A 19,179-nucleotide genomic window follows, 5' to 3' on the forward strand; every position below is an offset into this window, starting at 1 on the left:
TTTTTTTTCCACTGTCGCAAAATGATTCTGGTCTTTCTTCTAAATCGCGTTGTATTTTGATAGACGCTTGTTTTTCATTTTATACGGTAATACCACAGCTACGCTTTTAATTCGTCATTACAAGGCGCCACTGAAAAGGTATCAAGATCCAGCCTAAGTACATAAGGTAAAATCAGATTTTGTTTAATTCCAGTAATGGTTTAGGAACATTTGTATTTTGGTTTTGTGTGTCGTACAGCTGCCGTAGAAGGGATAATTTTCTAGAACACGTTAGACATATAGTCTTAGTAGATAATAGGATTGAATGACCTGCTCAACGAAATTTTCAGCTTCTGTGGTAGTGTAGTTCTTCCCATAAAGAAGAAACGGAAAGTATGAATGGATTGTACGTTTACTAATGCAACTGTTAAATGCCACGGCTTTTTTTGCCTTCTTTAACCTGTCTGTTTAGGAACAGACCAGTGTTTCTAATAAACTATTCTGCGGTTGTTTCATTCCGCGTAATTCTGAATGTGTTGCTGTTCGAAGATAATGCTTTGGGGGCATTTAGGCAGATGGCAGTTTTGTAAGTTTGGAGGTATTTAATTTTCATTATGGAACTTTTAATTTTAGAAATCTACAGACAGAGGTTTACCCTAAAAGGTAACAACTAGAATTTAAACTTGGACAGGGTCAGAAACTCGTTCGAGTATTCCAGTTCAGTCAAGTATTCTTCTGTACTATTTTCTCGTTTATAACGTCACTTTTCAATAATCATGAATGAAGTACACTAGTGCATCTGTGTACTTCAGCAGTCCGATATCTGATACTGTGATAAACAAGCAAACTCTCCTCTGTATTATTAATAGCCTTTGAGTAATTTATTTTATAATTTAAGATATTGTATTTGTTTTAATTTATTGTAATTTGATTAATGTATGTATATGACTTTTATAGCCAAGGTAACTTACATTTATGCAGCTGGACAGTGCATTGAAGCGGTTTTAGAGAACTTCCATGGCCCAAAGGTACAACAACTGTACCTGAGCCAGGATGTTTTGTTCTTGATGTTATTGGCATTAATAGTAAAGGCATGATAACTCTTGGTATTCTTTGCATTCCTGGTTTCCTGAAGAGAAAAATAGGGAGCTGTCACCAATAAGAAAGATGTACTACATCACTAAATTTTTCTGAATTATAGTAGTATAACAAATAAGTCTAACCCAAGCTTAGCCTCAGTCATCTGTCTGGTCATAATACAGTCTGAGATACCCAAGCCCTCCTGAATATGTGGCAGACATCAAGGTCCAATGGAAGGAGCAGAGTTTTTGGATTCAAAGCAATTCAGAGTCCCATTATACCCAAATACAAACCAACAGGGTTGAAGAAGCCATCACATTGAAGCCTTGAGCACATATAGTTGACATGCAGGTATCATCTAGTGATGGTTTGTGAGAGAGAGCCCCTGTGCCCAGTTGGAAAATACCCAGGTGGTGAGAGGTAAGAGACTAGATGCCTCATACCCCAGTTGGGTGGTATCCATAATCCAGTGGCTGGTTTGTGTTTGGAAAGGGTTAAACCCAACGCCTCTACCCAAAGATGTGGCAAAACTGTCAGTCTGCCATTTGTATGGGAACTGTAGGGTGAACATAAACATCCAAAGTCTCGACTGGGAATAACAAATGTAGCAAAAGATCTGTGTCAGCGACTTAAGGCAGGGGCTGAAAAACAAGCAGCACAAGATGGAGGCCAGGGAAATCTTAGGTAGGAAAGTGGGATTGGGTTCCAGCAAGATTCAGAAAAGGTCTGATCAAATGCAAAATGAAGAGGTGCTTGAAGCTCCCTTCCTCTGTCAGCAGAGATGATGGCTAACCAGTACCTGGTGATACCTTTAAGCACCAGGAGTTGCAGAGCTGTTCTGACCAACAAGATTTACAGGCCACAAGCCCAGTATAGGCTACAGGGAAATATCCTTTTGCAGAATAAACCCACTTGTTCCAAATACAAGGATGAACTACACTAGGTATGGATTATACCAGTTTGCGCAAGAGAGGTCATCTTCTGTCGCAGTGTGGCAGCTCAGAGTTGATCCCAGAAGGTACTGGAGATGGGAAATGGGCCACTGTGGAGCTGATGTATGATGTCTAGCAGTTTGGGATTGGCAGTGTTATTGTGTGAGAGGCAGCAGCAGAGGACAGTTGCTGAGGCTGGCTGTGTTGATGGGGTGGGGAGTGGTATTTGGGTATTAAGCTCTAAGGTCCAGATGTCTCTTGGACAGGGTGTTGTAATGGAGATCCCTGTGGTTTAGCAGCAAGAAGTGGAAGGTGACCAGGTATGATGCTGAAAGAGCCTGATATCCCAGGGCCCTGACCTCAGCAGTGGTGAAACAAGTCATCATACCGGGGCAGACTGCTGCAGCGATGGCTTTGTCTCTTCAAGAGCGAGGGACAGGCTCATCAAACTCAAGATAAAAAAAATATGACCCAGTCTGATAACATTCTTGTAAATATCTGGAAGTTTGCACTGATGTGTAAAGATAAAGATGCTAGATTGCCATCAAACTGTGTCCTGTAGCTTGACTTATAGCTTGGACTTGTTGCAGGCACTGCAATATCTAGATATCAAGTCTCACACCAGATGAGTTGAGAAATCTTGTCTTCACTGCTGGATGTGTGAGATTTATAGTTCTGCTCATGAGAGGTAGAACTATAAGAATTCCAATTTTGTCTTGACTGAGCACAAAACCTTTTGCTATGTGTTTGCAGTATCACTTAGGTTCTTTGTTGCAAACCCCATGTGAGATTTGTGAAGGGTTTTTTCAGTTCCAAACAAAGCCACTTTGTGAAGTTGCCAGTATATTATTGACCCATGTACAATTTCTACCAATGAGCTCTGTATCCCATTCAAAGTCGCAAAGGTACAGCCTGAGCTCACCAGTGTCTTTGTGCCTTTCATTTCCTAATGATTGTCTTCACCGTGGTCAAAGAGATCTTAAGGGTCTTAGAAATGTTTTTATACCCTTCTGCTGATTTGTGCCTTTGTACAGTTTTATCCCTGAGTTGTTTTGTAAGCTCCTTGGTCTTCATGATTGAACATTCACTAGAATTATACTACCTGACAAAGAGATCTTGCAGAGATAGATGTATTTGTTCTGAAATCATGTGAACCCCTATAAATGTACAGATATGGAAGCCACTCAACTAACTTTGTGGTTTGTTAAGGTAATGTTGAGCACCTAAAATAGTTTGCCACAGGAAATAATTTGAGTTCTTATACGATCATGACTTTTCCAATTGTCTTTCATATTAACCTTTTACTTCTTTCTTATTTTATGTGTTGAATATTGTGCATATAACAAATATTATTTGCTACTTCAAAGTGTCATGACAGGAAGCTTTAAAGCAACAAAATCTGAAAAACTGTGCAAGGGTGTGATTTCAAGGCACTGTATATCTATTTCCTTTTTGTTTCCTCACAGACAGCCACCTTTCCCGAGCAATGGCGTCAAATCCACCCGGACAGGGTAAGAAACCACTCTCTATGCTTGGGGCTGGCGTCTTTTCTACTGGGAAAAAAATGCTTTTAATTGACAGGACAATTTTCTTATTCTCCTCACTCCTTCTATTCTTATTAATCTGTTGTGCCATAATCCACTGTGTGGGTAGCTGTTGACCTACTTTGAAACTCTGTTAAAAACACCTAGAGATACAAGTGTTTTAATGTAATTAGAATGAAGAAGTATATACATTTATAATAGCCATCACATTGATAATTTGATATCTTCTATTACATTCTCTGCTTGAGAGAAAGTACTTCATGTTTTTGCTTTAAGACTGATCATTTTAAGCACTTTTTGTGAAGAATTTTGTATTCTTTAATAGGTAAATTTAGAACTAGATAAAATTGAATATTTTACAAAGGTGCCTTTTGTGAGGAAGCCAAAGACACAAGGCAAATTAAGGCCTGATAAGGAATAGTGGAAATTCATCAGAACCAACACAACTACCATTCAGTCCTACTGAGCGTTCAAACACATTCTTTGCAGTTATGAAAGTGCTAAAAAGTCAAATTATCATGTGCAGTTAACATAAGTGAAGATGTTTCACAACCCTAAGGAAATTGCAAGCACAAGCATTTGGTGTTGTTGCATGTGTGCATTTTTTAGTTGTCCATTATCTGTAACATCTGAAGTATCGATGTTTTTGCATTTAGCAAGATAAGCCATACCCGACTGCCATTGTTTCTGAAAATTCAAACTGAGAGCACCGACTGAATTGAAATTGTGCTGGTTTAGTCAACAATGTGGTTCTTAACACAAACTGGACCTGCCTTAAACCTGGACAGTGTATAGTGGCAGATTACTTCTTTACCGATCTTAGTATTTCATTTTTTTACTTGCAAACTATTCAATCAGCCATTCTATACAATTCCTAGGCATTGTGTAGAATACCTAATACCATCAGGAAAAGTGTGAAATGTTTGCAGTCTCACATTTTACTTAGGTATTGTATGGTTTGATTTGTGTTTTAAAGGAATCATTCTAAATTTGGTTAAGTCTTTACATTCTGAAGAAGAGAGACAGAGATCTGTTGTGTGGAAATGTTGGCGGAATGGGATTGTGACAATACACTGTGTCAAGAATACTGTTTTCATATCTATTGGTATCTCTTCATTGTGTCTAAATATAGACTTGTTTTTTCCTAAATGTGACATTATTAGTCATTCAGAAGGATGTTCAGAGGTATTAAAAACTGCTTGGAAATGCTTGTATTCAGAGCACAGCAGGAGACCATACATTTGTATCCCTGTGTTTTTGCTTCCCAGCCTGGCCTGTACATTTAGTAAATTCATTTCAAAACTTCAGTTAGCTGCACAGTGCCTTCATGCATCTCAGTGTAACACTGGACAGTTACTGTCAGTGACACAGAGATACTGTCAGTGTGTTAAAGAACTTCAAACAAGCCTGTACTACTTCTTACTCGTTTTGCCTGCCTACGATCAGTTTCATTTTCAGAATGGCAGCAAAGGCAGTTACTAATCAAGTAGAAGTTGCAACATCAATTTTATCTAGAATTAAACACAAATGAAGTGTTTTAGTGAAGAACAGTGTTTTTCTGATGGCTCAGTGTGAAATGATGAAAAGTTTTTGGAGCAAAGCCATCTTCGTGACTACTGGTTTCTGAAAGTGTAATATGATGATAGTGCAACTTAAAAACAAGCTAATGCTCTCAGTGGGAATTGAAAGCAGTGTGGTTTTCTGCTGTCTGCAACACATTTTGATTGATCATCAGGTCTTGTCTACCATGACCAATAAATATTCAAACAGGTACAGGAATATTACTTGTTGTGATATATAAAAACATGTTTTCAATCATTTGAACCTTGTCAGCAAAAACAGAGAAGGTCTGAAAAGGGTGCTGTTATTAAGCCATTCATTTTCTCTCATTTTAATTCACTTTGTCAGGACATCGTACTAGATTTTCAGTCTTATCCAGATGGGGAATCTTGTATACCAAGATCATCTCACAAAGCTTAGCATTCTCAAACCCTTCAGATGAAGTGAGCAGAAGAGGTAGCCTACATCTTAATTGACATATGTACTTTAGTCATATGTCAATTAATCGGTTTTAGATTCTGGGAACAGTTGGGAAATTAGTCAATTTTGCTTTCAGCCTGAAAAGTTATGGGCCTGAATTTAAAATTGCAAAAGAAACTGTGGCGCAGTCAAGGAAGTGTTTATATCCAGGACTAACCAGGATATAGAGAACATGTTGATAATAATGCATGATGAAGAAAATCAACAGCGAAGTCTTAAGATTTGTTTAATGAATGAAGTACAGAGCTTTTAATGCTAGTCTTAAAAGTTCCCACTTTTTGGTTTCAAGATCAAGGTTGGGCTAAGCACATCAAACTTACCTTAAGATGTTTTAAAGAATATTCAACAAGGTAAATGGAAGTTGGAGGAATTTCTTTTTTCAGTTGATGATTATGACACCGATGACTGCCAAAATGTTTATTGCATTGATCAGAAAGAACAACACCCAATGAAATGTTGTGCTTAAAAGAAAGCAGTGGAAATTCATAGTGTCTGGACTTTCTGGAATATGAATGTTATATGAAGAAAATGGAAGGATATGATGCACTGGTTGTACATTGTCTCATAAAAACAAAATGCAATTGAAAAAAAACTAGGCCAACAGTGGTCTCACTAAACAAGCAAAAAGACCGAAACAATCATCTTATGACATTTTCCTGACTGTAGAACAAAGATCTACACTTCGAATACCTGTTCCTGAGGAGGCTGAGGAGGTGCCCCAGTCATTAAACAAGTGACAGATTTGATTGCTTACAGCCTAGAGATGGCATTGTAAACCAGCTGTTCTCCAGATCAGTTTTCTGTGTGAAAAAATGACTAAAAATTGTAATCAAGTAACATTGTATTTTGTATAATATCCGAATTTCGGAAACATTGTATTGTGAGTGTCTACATTTTTATATTATGTTTTCCCTGGTTTCAATATTCAACATTTTACACAAACACTTACTCTAAAATTGAAAATGACATCTAGTGTGATTAAAAACAAAAACAGCACAAGCCCATTTATCATAAGTGATAATGTCAATAAGAGTTAAACACTGTAATTTTGAATTCAGGAAATAAACGCAAAAATGAATGCCAGGAGTGGTTCATGAATCTAAAAACATATTCCATTAATGCAGGAGACAGTGACTAATTTAGTTTTTGTATCCTGAAAGACACTCAGTAAATTGAAGATTATTCTTGACTTTAAATTCTTTCCAAACTGAATTGTGCAGATTTTATTAAAATAAGATAAGAGAGAGATTGGTAAAATAATGTGTTGCCTCTTAAAATAATTAGCTTTGTTGGATGGTCATGATCTGACACGAACCTGCATCATCACAGGCTTAATTCTATTTTTTCTACAAAGATTCACGCTGAAATCCAGTTTTTGTTAACCCTGCTCCTCATCCTGCGTCAACCAAAGCTTGTTTTTTATATTACCATTGTTTAAATAGAATAGCATTTAAGAACAAACCTTTTTGATGAAATGCTATTAAAGATATTTTAATGAAGGTTAGCATTCACATTAACCTTGTGATTTGTCTTTAACTGGATGAATCAGATGTATTCAAAGCACAGTGAACAGAACAATGATAACCCTTGTTACTACCGGTGTTTTTATTAATTTTTCTAATTAAGGAGAATAGTAGGTGCCACAACCATCACTTCCATTATTGAATGGACTGGAGTTTTCAGCTGTGGGTGGGTTATCTGCTTTTCATATGGATAATGTTAGTCAAAACCTTTTAAAAATATTTTTAGGAGTGCATTTTTTTATATTAGGGTTTTCCTGCTCCCAGTGGAAAGATTGAAATAGTTCATTTTCTGTTTGTCATTTTTGAGGTTCATGTGGACATTGGAGTGTTCGAGGCCATACCAGATAGCACTTTGAACTTTCCTTTTCTCAGTGGCTGGAGAGTCTGTGAACCATGCACCAACCTCACTCAAAACTAGAAGCTGGCATGGTGTGATATCTTACTGTGCTTTGCACAACTTGCCCATACTGTAGTTAGGATTTGATGGATATAGTTTGGAATGCATGCTTCCAAAAAATTTATAAACGTAAGAATACCACTCAACATGTTGCTCAGCTGAAGTTACATCCTTCAGCAGTGTTCTTGCGTGCTCCTGACAGGGTCCTGTATTGATTGCTTGTATGTAGTGTTGTCAATAGTATAAAAAGGTCACAATGCATTATATTAACAGCTGCACCCTACAGTTACATCACTCTGGCTCTTTGCAGTGCCTGTCTTAGAGTAGTTTCATCTAGAGAAGTAGACATGTCACTGGGCTTGGTGTAAAGAATGGCACCTGTCAGTGTCAGAGCTGTCGGTTCAAAGACTTAGCTTCCAGCTGGCGGTGTACCAATGCAATCGTAATGTTTAAAACAAAAAGGCTCAAAATGTTGTGCAATTTTGTGGAAGATGGTAACAAAGCATTATTATTCATAATTGTAATATTATAAACTCTTCTGGCACAATATTATGACACTAGAATAAACATGATTGGATAACTGTGTTGTTCCCTTCCTTAGGGAGAGCCATACTTTCATCATCTTTCAGGTGACACAATTATAAATATAACCACATCCTTTAGTCTACATTTGGTCCATTCAGATGACCTGCACTACATTGAAAACCTCTATTTAGATTACTCAGTTTACCCATTCTCATAGCAGTATAGAACAAAGGACAGGTCATGTATTACTATGAGTATCTCAGTTCTTCATAAAATATGCTATAGAGCACTGATGCCCAAGAAGAAAATACATTTTGTCAGCCGCTAACATGAATACTAAAAGCAGGAAGCAGTCTTCTCCTGTGTTTGCTATTAAGAAAGCATTAGCCTTTAAGAGGACTACTAACCTCTTAGTTTCTTAAGATGACTGTATAAAACCTACACTGAAAACTGTACTTTTTCCCTTCCTGCACTTAAAAACAATCATCCTTCAAAACAAGCATCCATTAGCAAGCAATGCTTTTGTATCTAAATGACAAAGGAAAAAAAAGTTTTTTTCTTTGCATTTTTTTCTACATTATTACTCAGTTATACCTATTCTTATTGACCTAGTCATACATATCCGTGAGTGCGACACTGAAAACAACAGAATTACATCCATCTGATGTGCATCAGTACTTGAATGTTTTCCAAGGAGATGATGAGGGAACTTGATACAAGTATTCAAAATCTTGAAAGGTATCGATGTGTTCAATCCGCTGAGCTGCTTCAGGCTCTCCAGTGAAACAAGGACTGTAAGAAATTCGAGAAGTGCAGTTAGGACTAAAAATAAAAGGTTTGCAGGTTATCTGGTACAAACTACTTATCCACGGTGTTACCGGTAACCCCATTGGATCTTTCAAGAAATGGGTGAATTCTCAGATCAACAGTTGCTCACAACCGAATCAACAGAATGGGCAAGACATCACCATTTGTAGTCGTATTTGTGCAGTTAACATTTTTAACATAAAATTTGAATTAAAATTGTTTTGGAGACGTCATTCAAAACAGTTGCCATTTTGAGAAATGTTTTAAAATGTGTTTCCGAAGGCCCACACTCTGTAAAAGAAAAAAAAAAAGGTTAGTGCATCGCTAATCATTCTTAGCAAAGGAATTAACCATGTTTCTAGTATGAAATGACTGTTCTACATTTTGGAAATTCATAATAAAGTATAAACTAGTCAAGCTGACCTGCGGGACTGTTCATTCAAGACCTGCCTTCAGTAATCTAGAAATGAATGCTAATTGAAAACCACAGTACCCTTCTTCCCTACAGTGAATAATATGAAATCTAATTACAGTATATTGGAGTTACCCACAAATAAAACTTTCATACAGTAGATTTGATAATATTTTAAAAAATAACATACTCTTTGTTCTACACATTTCAAGAGGCCCAATAATTATAAAGTATGATGAAACAATGTGTATTTTTCTGTTGCAGGTAGTAAGAGCATAAGACGTCACCAAACGCTTTGTGTAGTTATTTGAGGTGCTTTGCCAATTCTTTGCTTCAGCCTCTTGATTTTTGCCTGTTCTTGGTGTATTCTGACTTCGGTGTTTTCTACATCATGTAAAATGCAGGTTTAATTAATTGGATTGACATCAGGGGATTAATTTGGCCAGTCTAAAAGTTTACAAAGGCGATGTCAGTGCCTGGGCTCAAATTAAGTGAACATTTCAACCTTGCTTAATTACTGTTCTTGCTTGATTACTGTACTTGGAGGCCATATTACAGTACAGTAAAGATTAACTATAGGTTTACAACCTGCATTTTAATCATATATAGCCATTAGAAACAAGTTCTGAAATATTTTCATTTCAGACAAACCACCTAATGAAGTAGTTTGTTACAGTATAATTATTGTTCAGAAAATGCTGTTTGCTACTGGTGAACTGTGTGAACATCATATAAGTATTATTTAATATTTTAATATAACAGGAGTAGAATATGTAAAATATTGGTATAACTAGTAATAAAAATAGAACTGCCCCAGGTGCATGTTTCATTCCATTAAACAACTTTAGTAGAACACCTTTTAAAGCTTATCCACTCTCTGAATTTTCCAGGGGATTGTGCAGCTAGATTTGAATTAAAAACTAACGAAATTGGAAACAACTGGTGTTGCTGGATATTCATTTTTCTTTGGACTATTTCAGTTTTGTGCGAACAGAAACATTTATAAAGCAAAGTTTTAAACTATACTATTTAAATTGATCCTGGTTTCCTAAACTGAATAACATTGTACGGTTGTGTTTTTTTGTCAATTTAAACACTAAGTGTCATTGCATGTTACCCCTGTAGTGAAAAAGAATAACTTGAATTATGTTTCTATTGAAATATAGTGATTGTATATACTTCATATTGAGTATAAATTGATTTTCACCCCTAAGACAATTAATATGCAATTCCACAGAAATTTCACAGTGAAATCACTATAAGGTGATGATCTATACCTTTTCTCATTTGACAGGATTTCAGAATAAAAATCGAGTTGCCATCCTTGCAGAGCTGGACAAGGAAAAGAGAAGACTGATACAGAATCAGTCCCTGAATAATCCTGGAGCCAGGTACTGAGAGTCTGCTCTCACAATGTTCTTGAGTCGCATGCCTTCAATTTTTACATGTTTGGATAAAAGGACCTCTTTAAAACAAAACAATAAAGATAAGGGATAATAGTAATGCATTAGCACGGCAAGAACAACAAGAGCCTGTTATATCACATTATAAGCATCTGAGTCAGGTTCCAGGGTAGACATGGCTGCTAGTATTATGCTGTTTATTCAGAGGGAACGTTCTGTGCACAAACCTTCAAAACTAAAGTAAGGCGGGGGGGACTCAGTTTAAAGCACTTCCTAGTTATTCTTTTGCAGGTGATTTCTTGTATTGACATTGTTACTCTGTTAGATAATTAGGAATTGTCTACCAATTTGATTTCCCTTTTGTCGAGTAGCATCAGGCAAGAAGCTTTAACTGCTTCTTCAGGGAGGCGTTTTAGAATGCCTGATGCCAAGGACAATATAGACAAGTAATCCTTGTGCAAATGATATATTAAACAAAGCTAAGTGACTGTTTCCTGTATGAAGCTATTGGGTTAGTGTAATGATAGTGTAATATGGGCAGAGTGAGGGGTGTGTGTATATGCGTATGGCTAGGACTATTGTATTGTTTAATATTATTTATTTTCCAAGCCGTAATATAATAAGTGTTCTGTCCTTAAAAAAGCAATGACCTTAAAAGTGAAGCTTTGTGTCAATCAGCAAGTGATCGCTCCCTCTCGGCTTCTGCTCACTGAATTCGTTATAATGCGAACGGATGCGATCTGAAGTGTAGTTGAACTGTGTTTTGTGCTGACGAGTTGTTTATTAAAAACGGATTTCAGCATTCCCCTGTCAAGACCCGCCCTGAACAAGGACTTCCGTGACCATGCCGAACAGCAGCACATAGCAGCCCAACAGAAGGCAGCTCTGCAGGTCAGCCACCGAAGAGAGAGAAAAAATCTGATATGATAAATATCTGTGGTTTAACAAGGAAAAATCTGACCCAAACTCAGATTTCAGTTTTATGAAGACACAGCATTTGATTTTCGGCATCTTAAATAAGCAGCTTTGTCAGATTTTCCTGTCATTCCTTGGATAATTCCAAACTTGTGAGCACACCAAAGATAAGAAAAAAAAATTCAAAATATTTTTCCATTTACACAACAAACACCAGTGTCTGTTGATATAAAGACAATCAAATTACCTATGATTTTAAACAGCGAGCATTTTATATTGTAATGGTTTTAAACTACTTGCGAGAAAACTTGTTACTGTTAAAAAAGTATAAACTCTTTCTGTGTGCCATGAGTCTAACTTCTTTCTTGATTACTTTCTCAATTTTGATGAGAGATTTCTGGATGTGTGCTCATACGTTTAAAAATTGGTGTGAAATTTTTAAAAGCAAGAAGTGCATATAGCCTATTAAACTCTACATCATAATTAACCTTTAGAATCCCAGCATCAGTTCCTAAATCTATCGGAAATTAGAAACATTTCTAAAACGTTTTCTAAAAGATTTTATTAGCCAAACTACATTTAAAGTTTGAGCAAATAGTAATATTTCAGTTGATTGAAATTAGTTGTTTAATAAAGAAGTTTGTAAATTACCTTTCCTTCTTAATGGCCTTGTCATGCAAATGTGCTTTTATCCTCACCTTTCAAATGGAGAATCTTTTGAACTTTTAGACTTTTAAACGTTTTAAAACGTTTGCTAAAAAATGCTGTTTTTGGACACATAATAAGAGTGAATCCAGTATAGAAACATTTCAACACTGATTAACCTAACAGATCAGTTTTAGCTTGATTGATGTAGAATTTCTGCATGGAGAAAGGGGTGATTTTAGAAATCAGAATTTCTTAGCGCAGATCATTAAAAATATAAGATCTCTAGTCAGTGATTTTGTTTTTATACATGAAAGGATTTAGAGGCTTGTAGGTTTCTGTATGTTGAATTGACAAATGTTGGGTATCATCAAGTGTAGGTGTAGTGTGAAGCATGCTAGGAGCACCATAATGGTGAGAGCAGACACTCAAGAAAAACATGCTCTTATTTTTTTGACGCGTAACAGCATTAATAAACACTGAAGAGCACTGCCAGAGGTTACACATTCACCAGTAAGTTGCATAACAAGCAAACAACTTTCAAAAAACATTATTAACAGTTTGGTGTCAAACTATTTTTTAAAGTGAATCCATGGATCTGACCAATATCTCCGCTCTCCCTGTGCTGATTCTCAATTTCTGTTTCAGCACGCGCATGCACACTCCTCTGGGTTCTTCATAACACAGGATTCTTCATTCGGAAACCTCATCCTTCCTGTCCTGCCTCGACTCGATCCAGAATAATGCAGCACGAAGATTTTCACGGCACAGGGTCCAAGACTGTGACTTTGATTACAAGCTTGGGAACAGGCTGGTGTCTGACTTACACCACTGAAATGACTTACATGGAAGGAACTGTAAATTCTGTGTCTATTTAAAACAAATCATTAATTTGTGGTCTTCAGCACCAAGTCTGCTTTGTTAGCCAAGTGGGAGAAAGAGCATTCCCATATTATCAGTGCATAACCCTGAAGAGTCCTGTAGAGCAGTTTTGGACTTTAAATTTTCAACCGAGAAAATTGTCAGCATTTACGTTTTCAGCTATAGAAGACATTTAACAACACCTTTTATTTCTGCATTTCTGGTGTTTTGATTTCTGGAAAATTGGAAGCAATTTTCATTTTTTAATAAAACGTTTAACTTTTTTCATGGATGGAACTGTTCCAAATCTGTCTTAATTTGAATAAATACAAAATATGTACATGTGAATGTTGTAAAGGAATTAAGTACGTATACAAAGACCATATAGAAAGTGATTGGTTTTTGCTTAAGGAAGATTTTCATACACCAGTACGTTCTTTTACCCTGGTTATACTTGTAATGGAAATCTGTTTTTTTTTATCAAGTTTCGAAATACTGTACTTCTGTGAGTCTCTGAATTCTATGTTTGACCTCACAATGAAATATATAATCAGATGGTTATTTTGGTACTTCTTCATCTGCCATCTGTCTCTCACTGGCCCTGACTGCACGTGGGCCTTGTTGTTTTTTTACATTGTGAAATCAGTGTTTTCACAGAAAACAGAATCCAGACTGCTACATCCCTCGTTTTGTACGATACCATGTGCATGTTTTCTGAATGTTATAGTTGACAAATGACATTAATATGTCTGCTTGACTTCCAATCCTGAAGCTGAACTGAAGTGCAGGTTCTGGAAAATCTTCACTCGAATTCAGGACTGTCTCCAAAGACAGAGTGTGCCTCATATTTAATTACAGCTTGTCTTTGTTGTGTGTTCTGTGATTTGAATATCGATTTATGCTGTGTGCCATTATCTGCGTATGACAGATATATATATATATTTTGCAGGCACCTAGTTTTATATTTAGAAATGAATAGAATTGTGGAAGCAAAAAGCTGATTCTGAAAATTTACCACATAGAAAAATGTTTTGTTACTAATATAAAGTGCTTGAAAAGCTTGTGGAATGAATAAGTAAAATGGTACAATGTTCTACTGTATATGGACTTAGTGTGGAAACTCCTTTTGAGTTCTATAACTGTTGATTCTGCCAGGGATCAAAAGAATCCCTCACCAGTTACAGTTTGGGGCAGTGTGTAATATGTGCACGCTTATGAGTTTGCATAAAATACCAAATCCTGCCTCCTCCCATTACTGCACTTGTCAGGATTTCACACATACAGAATCTGCCTCCTGCAGGACCATTAGGATCAGATCCTGTTCAACATAAAGGGATGTTGTGGTCTCTTTTTTGTGTGTTGGGTCACAGGTTGCGATTAATATAGTTAATTTGGCAGCCTTCCTTTAAGCAGTCACTTAAGGAACACTCACAGGAGGACATCTGCTAATTTCAGCTACATTTTCTTCAAAATGCAAAAATACCTTGACAACTACTGAAAAGAATAAATGACCTGAATGGTTTCTTATTCATAACTGCCTATGTTCTTTGTCAGAATGGTGTCACAGCTATTTTCGGTTGGTTTCTAACAGCCATTTCTGATAATAGATTAATGATAACAGTCCCTTTCTTCACAGCTGTGACAAGTTAGAGTGGCCAGTTAATTTACAGGCACGTCATTGAGTCTTGAGACGATACGAGTACTCGTGGAAATGTGAACACAGGGAGAACAACACATTTCAGGTGTTAAAGCCTGGAATCAAATCTAAGACCTTAGATCTTTGTTTTTTTGACTGCTTTCAACAGTATACAGTAATTCCAGTCACTATTAATTTTAAGAACCACTGCTTTTGACAAAAGGTAATCCAGAAAACATGGTTTCAATATAATAATCAGATCACTTACAGTATAGACAAATAGCCCAACCTGGACTTAAGTGTAGCTGCTCAAAAGCTATACAGGTTATTTTAAATTGTAATGCATTTATAAATTGATCATTTTTATGTGATGGTCTTCATGTTAATTCCTAAATGTACCTCAACCTTGTAGCCCTGAAGAGAGCATTACATTTAGACGTACATCAGTCACCAGACGTCCGCTTTCAACCATAGTGGACTAAAATCCTCTGTACCCCTTTTTGAAGGACCAGAGTCCTTCTCTCTTATTGTTCCCTCTTCTCCCTTAGCTACTCCATTATAGGGAGGACATACTTCTTCACCAAGACATAGATCTAAAACTCTTCCCAAAATAGTTTTGCTTCCAAAAGTCAGTCTCATTTGTTTCAAGTCCATGGACTAGTCATTTAGATACAGAAAACGCAGTTTTCGTTAACACGAGACTAGCATGAGGAAGTTCATGGACTGCTGGAGTAATGAAGATTACTTATTGTGGATGCTTTCATCATGGTTGGCCTGTCTATGAAAGATGTTCTACTTTATCAAACAGAAGATTAGTCCAAAGAAACCAGGGAACCAGCTTTGCAAGGGCACAGGCCACACTCTGGAAAGCAGAAAGTCACCAAACCAGCTCAGGGCTTGATCACATCTGTTTAATTATGTGACAGCACTGGAGACCTAATAGACACTGACCTAACAAAACACAATGAGTGGAGATGGCTATATGAGCATTGCTGTGTTCAAGCCACCTACAACTGACCGAGCTTTTATTAAAAACGGTCCCTACTCTTTTCTCTCTCCACTCTTCCTCCGACTGGTGCTCATGCGTTCACCCATGCCTGTAACCTGACTTAGTCAAATCTCAGAAGCTCTGCAAGTCTGGTCCTGTCTAACTCCCTCCCTGTTCCTCCTCTTCCACCGGAATTATATTATTTCTCTCTGCTTTCCCATTTCCAGAGCCCTTCGTACTGTACCCTTGCTCCTCAGTGGTAGAGCAAACCGCTCACAGAAAGCCAAACTACTCAATTTCTTCCCAGCCTGGGTTGTTTTATTTCTGTTTTTGTTCATATTTTCTGTGATTTTGTTTAAAGCGTCTGCATTTTAAATATTTAACTAAATCAATTATGCAGTAGTGTACAAGAGGGATGCGTTTTTCTGTTGCCAAAGCAAGATTTTATCTTATCAGCTAAAAACCTATTAAATGCGTACTTAATCAATTATTAATTTTATTTGGTTGGTCTTTATCCAAGCCAAAGATGACTGAATTACAGAAAGTACATAGCTTGTCAGACATTAGCAGACTGAACTCACAACACAAATGGAGGTTTTTCCCATGTTTTTACACTTGCTTCTGTTTCTTCACTGTATCTGTTACACCTTCTGATGGTCCTGTCCTGCTATTCACACCAATACAAATTCACATCTCTAACAGCAAACACACCGTTCTACGCAACCACACTCCCAATGGTTCTATTTTTACCTACAAGTCAGTACCATCACTGGGCTTAGCCAATCAGAGTTGCAGCGGCAGCAGTATAAGAGCCCTGTTATGAGCAGTGTCAGTATCTGAGAGGTGAACACTAAGAAACGATAGGAACACTAGTTGGAGGCCAAAAGATGAAAACTTTTTTACCTGTGACAGTGTTGCTCCTCTTAACTTCAGCAAATGGTAAGTCCACTATGGATAGATTTTTATGATTGGCTTCTGGTATTATTCTGTCCTTGGTTGTTGTTAATGTAAATTTGCTTTAGAACACAGAAATGCTGTTAAGGAGCTACTGTAATTGTCTTGTGCAGGTGTTCAGAGAATTCATAATAATGCCTTAAGCATCCTCATTTCATAAAAACAATTAAGGCAAGGTTAAATTAACCTGAAAAGGCCTTGCTTGATAATTAAAGGAATGATACACATATTACTCCATTTTAGAAATAATCTTAAATTATTACACTCAAATAAGCTCTAACTTAAGCAGTTCCATAACGTACATCCGACAATCTCCCACAATTCAGACAAAAATCTTTACCAATCAGTAGTATTTAAACTTCATCGGTTAAGTTGGTCAAAAATTTAGCAAAATGTAAGGTATTGTTAATTGTTCCTCATATGTGTGATGGACTGAGGATTTGTTTTTCCCCAGTTATTGGTACATTGAAAAAAAGTAATTTTTAAACGTTTCACCACTGACAGCTGGACTTTTCTTCTTTTTAGTACATTCCCACATGATCATCACCTCTCTGTGCCAAATACCAACTTTCCAGTTGTCTTGTACAGGTAGAAGTAGTTGGTTATTCATATTGATTGTAATATATTTAACCACTGGCTTTTTCATGTTTTTTACAATATGTGCTGTACATATTGTACTCTGCCCTGGTTACAGATAACCATTTAATTAGAACTGTGTTTTGTCCAAACTGAAAGACTCAGGACTAATTTGAAAAGTAACTTACTAGTAATGTTTAAAAACTAATTAAACAAACCTAAAAACAGAATACATCTTACTTATAAAACATGATGCATGAGTGGGATACCAAAATCTTTAATTCAGACATAATAAAGACTGTAGGTTTTTAACATGCTTAAATCAGTGTCTTTTTAAAAATATAAGCAATAGTGCCATACAAATGATTCATCTTCCAGTTCTGCGTGAGTCTTTTGTTTCGATTACGATGAGTGAATAATTTGGAATAATCCCTTCCAAAACTTCAGAGGAGATTTGTCTCCACTGAAAAAACAACAACCTCACTTAATGAAAAGAAAACTTTACATCTGTTACTTCAACCTTACTTGTGTTGAAATGCTCTGGCATAAGAGTAAAATCGCAAATAATTTATTATGCACTGAATTTGTAAACAAAAAAAGTAAAAAGTTTCAAGGACAGTTAATTATTTTAAATATGGTAAAAGAGGTCTGTGGTACTTTTGGAACTCATGGTACTTGTCACGCCCTCTGCAGCCAGAGGGCGCTCCTTCTCTGTCCTGTCCCTAGTTTCCGGTCTGCTGTCCTTCCTGTCCCTCTCTTTCCCTTGGGCTATATATTTCCGGGTCTTGCACTCTGTCCTCGCTCAGCATTGATGTTTGGATGTCCTGAGACCCGCCTAGCACCAGGGCGCCCCACGTCCGCTCCCTGAGGGCATAGGTTTCTATACGGCATTCCTGAACTCTTTGCACTAATGAGCCCGGGCCTTTTTCCCGTCTCGCCGCTACGCATATGGGTCTTTTCCGCTCTCCTGCTCCCCACGGTTAGTCCCTTTGGACGTCCGTGACAGTACTGTTATGTAATTTTACAAATTACATGATAAACATATTTATTACAATAATTATCAATTAGAATAGCATTTGATTGTCACACAGAATGTAATCTTTATATAGACCTACAGCTTTAGACACTGCTCAGACATTTGGTATCTTTAAGGAAATATTTTCCTGCATTTGAAATGGCAGGCTTTGAAAAAGATTTTTTTCTCTATAGTTATGAAAACCTGATAACTGGTCAACTGGAGAAAAAGGAAGAACAGAAAATTGCATAAATCCTTGTAACTAGATAAGATTAGTTACTCAAAATGTGTAAAATGTTTTAAGTGGTCTGTAGTTTGGAAGAAAACTAATAACTCAGTAATAGCAGGGATTTGAGTAATAATATTTCAGCCAAATGTTCGAACTATTATTTTTTTCAGATCCAGTTGACAGTCTTAAACATGATTTGAAATCCAGGATAAGAAGAGGTATTTCAGTTTTTGTTGTGAATGTAGGTAGTTTAAACCACACATACATTAGTGAAGAAGTAAACTTCATTTTTAAATGAATCAAATATAAACCATTTCAAAATCAGTTGTATTCCTTTGCTTACTACAAATTTTATTTAAGTGTTTCAAAAGGATTTGTTAGAATTTTGTTCTGAAATACTCTAATACGATAAACAAATCTTCAAAGTGAAATGGTGTTGTAGATTGTATATAACAACATTAAAGGACGATGGACCAATAACTGTAGGGCAAGGAGCCTTTACTCAGCAAAACCCTTCTCAGTTACAAATAAATAACAAACAACACCAACCCCTTTGAAGTCTTTTATATATCAAGCAGACTTAATACCATCCATGTGCAAATGTGGAATTTTTTTAAGCCTTCAACAATTATCACATTACTTGACTTACAATTATCAAATCCACCTCAAGTGTGACTATTTACAGATATTAAAGGCTTTATCGTCCTCATGTGGCAGG

The 19,179-nt window shown here is 36.6% G+C and overlaps 1 protein-coding gene across 2 annotated transcripts; it reads left to right on the forward strand.

Moving 5' to 3' along the window:
* The first annotated feature begins 79 nt into the window (after positions 1 to 79).
* Positions 80 to 13,355, forward strand: inip (ints3 and nabp interacting protein). 2 transcript variants are annotated; one of them, XM_015363283.2, is made up of 5 exons: positions 80 to 166; positions 3,458 to 3,502; positions 10,534 to 10,630; positions 11,443 to 11,533; positions 12,851 to 13,355. In XM_015363283.2, the coding sequence occupies exons 2-5, from the start codon at positions 3,478 to 3,480 to the stop codon at positions 12,944 to 12,946; spliced, it is 309 nt and encodes a 102-aa protein (XP_015218769.2). In that variant the 5' UTR covers positions 80 to 166; positions 3,458 to 3,477; the 3' UTR covers positions 12,947 to 13,355. The 2 variants fall into 2 exon arrangements, with proteins under 2 accessions (XP_015218769.2, XP_006626633.3); XM_006626570.3 differs by lacking the exon at positions 80 to 166 and adding an exon at positions 364 to 385.
* Positions 13,356 to 19,179: the final 5,824 nt, after the last annotated feature.

Source organism: Lepisosteus oculatus, chromosome 3, assembly GCF_040954835.1.
Source record: "Lepisosteus oculatus isolate fLepOcu1 chromosome 3, fLepOcu1.hap2, whole genome shotgun sequence".
NCBI classification, from domain to species: domain Eukaryota; kingdom Metazoa; phylum Chordata; class Actinopteri; order Semionotiformes; family Lepisosteidae; genus Lepisosteus; species Lepisosteus oculatus.